This window comes from Ruditapes philippinarum, unplaced genomic scaffold, assembly GCF_026571515.1.
Source record: "Ruditapes philippinarum isolate M1 unplaced genomic scaffold, ASM2657151v2 ctg1455_1_1_1_1, whole genome shotgun sequence".
NCBI lineage: Eukaryota > Metazoa > Mollusca > Bivalvia > Venerida > Veneridae > Ruditapes > Ruditapes philippinarum.
The window spans coordinates 8,312-16,770 of NW_026854997.1; the positions used below are offsets into that span (position 1 = coordinate 8,312).

Below are 8,459 nucleotides of genomic sequence, written 5' to 3' on the forward strand. Positions count from 1 at the left end.
AATGCAAGTAAAGAAGTTAAATTTTGTGAGAGATGTATTACAACACGAAGCAAATTTGTTATAACGCGTACAAAGGCGATGAAACAAAAGGCGTAATACATTGTGACAGGTTATAAACAGGTTATATAGCGAGACTAAGGCGAGGTATCGCAAAACAAAAGGCGTGATGATGCCCCTTTAATAACATAATTGTGCGAATGAAATGGGTTTTTTACGCGAACAAAAGGAAAACAATATTGATATAAATTATTTGCTTACAATATGTGTGCATCATACTGTATTTTGAAATATCTATATAGATACGACTTAATGTCACAGTCTAAATATAGGAAATAACTATACCGTACATACAACTGTAACCTTATTTGAATGTTCTTTTACTTAAAAAGATAAAATGTCTCCTACTTAGGACATTAAGTACACACTCCCATCCTATTAGGCGATACTGTCACAGACTCTAGAGGTACTTTCACCCTAATAGGTCTTACATAATGCCTTTTTAGGAAACACATTCATGAAATAACGAGATAATTTCACGTTATTTGGTAATCATATCACGTTGGTTGGATTAATCATTTAATTAATAAGGTGATGTTCAAGGTCGCTGAATAGTTTTCCTAATATCAAGACGACAGTTTTTATAATGTGATAAATATATCTGATAATAAGGGATATCGAGGCCGTTACCATGGTATATCATCTTTAACGGATAATAGCATTTGACCTAATAAGGATATAACTAAAACAAAGTTAAGAAAATTATTCAGCTACTTTGCACTTAACTAATGTCGCGTTTAAGGAAGAATTCCTATGTTCTTTCAATTTATCATAATAGCTCTTCGACATCGTCACTAGTTAACCGTTCCAATTTCGCGTGACTATCTCTATCATTGTAATCAACAAATAAGATATTTTTTTCTGTCTGAGTTTTGCTCTTCAGCAGGCCTGTGAACATCACTTTAAAATGCCTTTGAAATCTGATCCCTTCATAACTAGCACAGAAGATCGGAAATACTGTTTATTCCTTTTCTTACTTCTAAACATTTTTTGTATACTTTTATAAATTATTAGTTTGTCCATACGATTAACAAATGTGAATTTACAAAAAGATAAAAGACACAAGTTTGTTGAAGTCAGCTTTACTATAGGGACGGTCGCATCGGCGGAATAATTGCACAGAATAATACAATCTATCATTGGGTTAGATAGAGAAAAGGGAAATGCAAATAAATCCGAGGGTGATCGGGAACGAGCCTTGGCGAGTTCCCGATGGAACCGATTGCCCGAGGGTTGGGATTTCCCTATCCTCTACTTTACCCAATGATTGATTTTTTCTCACTCACCGGGACACACAAGAAACAGAATAAACTACCTGCTACGCGCATTACCGCGCATTACACAGTACCTAGTTTTGAAAAGCGGGGCGGGGCTTAAGCGCCTTATGTACGTCCGCAAACAATTCTACTGATCAAGTTTACGTATGAAACATTCAATGAAAATAAATTCATATGAGATCCCTCATCAAAAAGCAAGGTTATAATGATAAAAAACATCAATATTAAAGTCGGAATAGTGTAAGTGTTTATGAGGAATTCAGTCCGTACTTTAATGGTTGACAAAAGCGTTTACCGTTTGTAAAGATTTTTCTACTTATTCGGTATTTTGGCAGAATATTCAATTAAAAAACATCAAAATGAGATTCGTCATCAAGAAGCATCGTTATCATAACAGAAAACATGGATGTTTTTGAGGCAAAGTGTCATAATATCCGATTTTACGAATAAGTTTGCGATAGTTTAAAGTGTGCTATTTTTAGAAACACACCGATATTGAAAAGGGCGTACCTAGGTAGAGTAGGACTCATTGCAGTGTGAAAGTTAATATCAATCTTTTTTTGATTCGTGGAAAATTAAATAGATTAGCTCACATATTTTTAATACATTTTGACCTTTTACGTTTCAGTTTTGTGAAAATAGGAGTAAATCGCGTATGTGTAGGAAGTGCTGCACGTTGAGTGTGAGATAAGACTATGTGAGATAACATTTTCCAACACCGCTATTTTTTGTAACATTTACATATTTTTGGCTATCGGTTTAGTGAGAATGCAATGTTCTACATGTACTATATGGTCAGTGGAAATGTACACAAATGAATGTTATGGTTTAAGGCCACATGAATATAAAATATCATAACAAAAATAATACCAAACATTTGCGTATATGTCATGTAAAACCATCGCAATATTAGATTTGTTTCTGGTTTGAAAATATATATAATATGTATTGACTTTAAACATTAGCAATTTCAAGTTGTTGATACATCTCAGCATTACAATTCGGATTTTCATACATATTTAATCGTTCATATTCATTGAGAGTTGCGGTGGCAGCTGTTTCTTTATTGATTGCAACTTGAACTTCCTCTGAACGTGTCTCCATTTCTGACAGCTGTTGGGTAAAAGAGTGTTCGTTCGATTGCTGCTGGTTTGCACGTTGATGTTTCAATCTGAAACATTCGTTTGAATCCTTATACGCACATTGCCAAGATAATAAAATTGTGTTATGAAGATCAATTTATGTCCATTCATTTCAAATATTGAATATAAGTACGTTAAACAAATTATATCTATTTATTACAAACCATCAATGTCTTTTGCATCGTATTATTTCAAATAAAATCCTTATAATTTACAGACATAAGTTGAATTTAAAATCCATGTATCAATATGCTTGGTCTGATAATTATTTTTTAATTATCTTAAAAAAATATATGGCTAACGTATAAAAAAAGCCAGCATGTATTTATTTAAACAGTATAATGCAATGAAATGTGCTTGCCTTCTAATGTAAATAAGGAGACATGCTATTATCACAAGCAGCATGGCACAAATCACACTTGGTATTACAGCAGCTAGAAAGTTGGTGAAAGTAAAACATTAGCTTGAAAACCAAGAGAAAGTGTTTAAATATTATAACTGTAAATATTTTACTTCTTTTTAAACGTTGTGAAACTTTCAAGAATTTGTTTTTTTTTTACTTTTCATAGTTTTTCTTCTTTATGCTGGTTTTCTTGACCCTTACATAAACAGAATAAAGGAACACCAATGTTTAATAACTTCAATAAAGTTTTGCATTGTGACCAGGGATATAATGAAAACCAAAAATCAGTAGTAAAATATGGTTCGTCAGACAAACGAATAATGTAGATTTTATTATAAAGTTTAACATTTTACTACATATACATATGTAATTGTAGCGTACGCCTTTAACAATATATGTATTTGTCTTTTCAAGAATAATCAATTACAAGAATAAAAATTGAACATAAATGATCCTGTTAGTGTTAAAACTAATGCTCAATAATAGAGACCGAATATTGTGTAAAGATTACTGTTAACCATAAAAGTAGTATTTGAATTTGGGATGCAGATTGTATAATTATAAACTCTACTTAGATATGAATTAAGATTTATTGATGGGCATTTTAAAGATATTCTCTATTCGATCGTTGAAAATACCTGTATAATCGTTTGCTCCTGACACAGTTGTATATTTAAGCTCTAAAGTTGTCTCTATTGTTTCACTTCCTCGGGAAACAGATGCCGTGCTTTTCTGATGTTTCGCCCCCCTTGATACTCTCGTACTAGAAATGTTGAATTTTTCACTCGAAATGCTATAAGTTTCACTCCCCTTAGATAGAGACGTTGTGCCAGTCTGTATTGTTGTCGTTTGTGTTGCTTTCGTGCAAGAAATGTTAAAATGATCTCCCATGACTGAAACGATCAATTCAATTAGCCTTTACCTTTCTGATGTTCTAAGCTAAATTGTCTAGCTTTTTGTAAAACACTTTAATAATCAGATGTTATTATGAAAAAACAAAGATGGCCGGCCAGCAGTAAAAAGCATATTCAGAGACTTCACTGTCTTGATATATTTTGCTGGCAGCAAAGGCAGCTACTTACGTTTTCAGCAGGATAAAGGTTAATATTTTCAGAATAGTAGACTAACTTCTTTATGTTTCTTAGAGATATTTACTTATATTTTAACTAACCTTAAGCTTATGGTTTATATAACTGTTATAATGGATTTCAAGGAACAGTAAGCTTTTGATTCATATATTTCAATAAAGAAATAATCATATATATAAGACTAATAAAATAAAAATAAAACTCCGGATCATTCAAGAATATATGAACGTACCTGAATAAACAGCTAAGCAGGCTCCATCACTTTCGTGATTTTGCAGTTTAGAATAGAAAAGTTTCGTCGCGCCTGTTAGTTTTGTTCTGCCTGTTATATGAAACTTCCCTATGCTTATGTCATTTATTTCAAATGTTATACTACGTCTGCTTTTCAAATGGTTTAAGCGTAAATGTAAAATGGTATTTCGTTTGTAAGGTGTAATAACACATTCACATGATAACCTCTTGAAATCTGGAGCGCTGATAGCATCAATATAGATCAATCTTTTATGAGTTACATCTTGGTCAGTGCAGACTTTAACACCTGTACAACACAAAATTGTTCGTATTAATTTTGTTCTACATGTACAAGACACGGCATCTTTTTTCCGAAATCTTTCTCGAATCTCGGGATTATTTATTTGGTCAGTATACAATCTGTGCTAGTTTCTGACCAATTTACACCTGAAATCCAAGTTTAAACATATTTTTTAAGTACCTCGGGCCTAATGTATATTATATTTTTAAATACGATAGGCAATCAACTTACTGAATAAGGATTTTGAGGAAAATGATAGAGGAAATATCAATTAAAGTTTACGTTAAAGTGGGTAGTCTGCACTGTGCAAATATTTTAAAATTAATATTAATAGATGCAAAAGAATGTGTCAAAATCTTTCAAAATGTTATTAGAGTTTTAAGTGGTTAAATAATCAAAAGTCATAATACTTTTAGTTCTAAAACAGTTGATCATCTGCTACAAATAGCAATACAATTCGAGGAACAGTAGTATTTGACATCAACCGCACCAACACAACATTTTGAATATAAACAGAGCAATTGTTTTCATAAAAGTAGGTTTTAGTATTTTATAACACTTCACAGCTATTCTGTGATAATTAAAAACAATACTAAAATACAAATTATCTTTAGTTTTTGAAAATATGTTGATAAATGTTTTATACGTACTAGGTCCTTGATCTGCATCGCATTCTTGGCTCTGTGATTCTGAAAATTATAGTTACGAAATATCATCATAGTAACTCAAACGCTTATGAAAACCTTGGTTAAAAATAAGTTACTTTTAGCTGATCCCAGGTATATAATCATATATGATAGGGATTTACCACACTTGATATATTTCATATTAAAGTTTATAGAAAAACGAAAGAAAACGTATAAAAGTTAATCATCACGTTTGTAATATCAGATTCATATTTAAATTGTAGGAATCGTTTATAAGCCGGTTGTAATTTAATTAATGTTTTACGTTTTACATAAAACTTTGATTGGCGATGATTTATTCAACGTTGCGTAATGAACGAATTAGCGCGTCATTTTTTACGTAATTGTTGGTAATGTTTTTAAGAGGACTTCCATTTTATGATTATCAAATTTTAATTCTATTCCATTATTTATTTGTTAGGATTTTATAAAAAAAATTGATATATAAGTAAATACTATATAATTTGTTTCACAGAATCGCCTTGATAAATGCTAATGTATGAAAATAAAAGATGCAAGCACATACTCTAATAGTCGTTATCCAAGATCCTTTTCATATTTAAATCTTTTACATGTTTAAGTAAACATTTAATTGATCTTTAAAAAACAAAAAGGTAATAAGAGTTCGGTATAAGAGAAATCATGTTGCTACAAGTAAAAAATATATTTAGACTCACCCAAAGGCAACCATATAAGACAGAAAAGTAATATGTAGATCAATTCCATCTCTATTATAATATACAAATAAAGGATGGTTTGTTAGCGAGAACAGTATTAAAATTTGATGATTTGAAGCATAAAAACGGATATAGCTTTCATAATTCATTTCCGGGTGTATTAAAGGGTTTATATCATATCTTACTCATATCTTCCGGTACTTGAAGAAACAAGTGTTTCTGTTTATTAATAACTTTAATTGACTTTAAGTCACGCTGACCCTGTTCAGGTCGTCTTTTTTAATTCAAAAATTAATTTGTAAAGTAGATATCACACATAAATATTAGCATTAGTAGAGTTAACAATCTAAGCAGTTCATAATATTAACAAAATTAGGTAAATATTAACCTAATTAACGTGTAAGAGATTTCATTTCTCTGATTGGTTTATTTTACTGCTGCTCATGTTGCATGTGTCAACCACATACTCGCCATTAAAATCGTAATTTAAAATTCAATTGTGGAAAACTATATCCCAGTGAATATATCAAACTATTTCTAATTTCTACGTAAAATTTGGTATTTATATGAAAACTTTAAAGTAGCCGAAATAAATTTAGACAAAGATTAACAATAATTTAATATGTAAGATAGGAGAAAGCCATCAGTGAACTAAGTTATTCATGTACATACAAAAAATTAAAAGCTATTTCAAATCTAAAAAGGCAAAATTTGAATGTTAATAAAATAAAATATTGGAAAGGCGTAATTACATGAATGAAGGCATTATTACGCAAAAACAAAGGACATATATAAGCGAATCAAAAGGCGTAATAACGCAAATAATGCATTAAACGCGAATAAAGGCGTTTGAACACGTAATGATGAAAAACTAAAGGCGTTATTACGATAATCAAAGGCGGTGATAACGCATATGTAGGCGTTACTACGCGAACCAAAAGCGTATGAACGTAACGCCCTAATGCCACAGTTTGGTTTTAATATAACTTTTTTGGAGATACATCGAATTATGAAATAACTATCACCTACGTATCAAAGATACCTTTACTAATTTGAATTTTCTATTACTAAAAAAGGGGAAGTCCCTCCCAATTAATTTATTTTATAAATAATACATGGGTTTATGGGTAACAGTAAAAATATCATCCCGAGGAAGATACTGTTACCCTCAGCTACGCCTCTGGTAACAGTATTTTTACAAGGCATGATATTTACCCCGAACAATTACTGTGATGATCTGAAATTGTCAACTTAATCTGACTACGAGGGTTGTTCGGAAAGTTTTGAGACAATATGATTTTCTCTGTTTCTAAGTAAATAACGTTACGATACGGCATATAATCGTTTCCATAGCAACACCTGTCTACGCATCCTGGCGCACGGACTATTTTCTTGTTATAAGTTTTCTTACTGAATAAAAACAGCCCCTAAAATTGCGCCAAACGTCACGAAAATTTTATGACGTCACTTCCAACTTAAGGACGTCATTTCCGTTAGTTGTTTAAGCCGTTACCGCAGATCATTATAGCAATACGTGCGCGACAAGACAACGACTATGGAAACACCGTCAAAAGAGGAAAAGCGTGTTTTTATTAAGTTTTGCGTTAATCTTGGGAAAACGCCAACAGAAACTAAGCAACTTCTAGAACAGGCAAACAACGGACGTACTGTTAGTCGACCATTGGTATTTAGATGGCATAAAGAGTTTCGGGATGGCAGAAAGTCAACAAAAGACAAGGAAAGGAGCGGTCGCCCATCCGTCATCGACGATAAACTGACACTTGCAAGAAACGCGCTTCAGTGCGACTGTCGCATAACAGTAAGAGAAGTTGCAGAAGTTTGTGATGTAGGTACGGCAACTGCTCACAAAATGTTAACTGAGACACTTGCAATGTCTCGGGTTTCGGCCCGTTGGGTACCGAGATTATTGACGGCTGATCAGGAAGACAACCGAGTAAAAGCATCTCGACAGTTTCTACGTTCATACCAGAGAGAAGGCGACGCGTTCTTAAACAGAATTATTACCACCGACGAGTCCTGGTTTTACTACTACGACCCAGAAACAAAGTCGCAGTCTTCAGTTTGGAAGCACACGTCGTCTCCACCCCCGAAGAAAGCACGTGTAACCTAATCCGTTGGGAAACATATGTTTATTCTATTCATGGACCGGAAGGGGATGCTGTTAACACTTTCTGTACCGAAGGGAGAGACGGTGAACGCTGACTATTACTGCAGGGTTAGTAATTATGTTAACTTTATTTAACATGAAAATTATTAAAAATAAATATATAAATAATATAGATAATTAAATTGATTATTTACTTAATTATAAAAATTTGAAATTAATTCACCTGTATCTGTATTAAGTACGAGCTCCGATATTTCTGTTTAAGGTAATCAGACGGGAACTGATCAACGCTATCCGTTAGAAGCGGCCGGAAATGCTTGCAATTCTGGAGAACATCTACCTACATCAAGACAATGCGCCTGCGCATACAGCATCTGCCACTTCTCTGTAACTTGATGTTCTTGGGTTTAACCGCATCGCTCACCCACCCTACTCACCCGGCCTGGCCCCAATGGACTTTTCCGTTTTT

The 8,459-nt window shown here is 32.7% G+C and overlaps 2 protein-coding genes across 2 annotated transcripts; one reads left to right on the forward strand and one right to left on the reverse strand.

Annotated features, from left to right (window-relative positions):
- Positions 1–897: 897 nt before the first annotated feature.
- On the reverse strand, positions 898–5,986 carry LOC132741745 (uncharacterized). Its single transcript, XM_060730003.1, has 6 exons — positions 5,863–5,986; positions 5,150–5,188; positions 4,200–4,505; positions 3,518–3,772; positions 2,838–2,910; positions 898–2,505 (listed from the first exon to the last, which is right to left on the reverse strand). Exons 1-6 carry the CDS (start codon positions 5,909–5,911, stop codon positions 2,289–2,291), a joined length of 939 nt encoding a protein of 312 aa, XP_060585986.1. The 5' UTR covers positions 5,912–5,986; the 3' UTR covers positions 898–2,288.
- Positions 5,987–7,417: 1,431 nt separating this feature from the next.
- LOC132741751 (protein GVQW3-like) lies at positions 7,418–7,993 on the forward strand. Its single transcript, XM_060730012.1, has one exon. The coding sequence runs from the start codon at positions 7,418–7,420 to the stop codon at positions 7,991–7,993; it is 576 nt and encodes a 191-aa protein (XP_060585995.1).
- Positions 7,994–8,459: the final 466 nt, after the last annotated feature.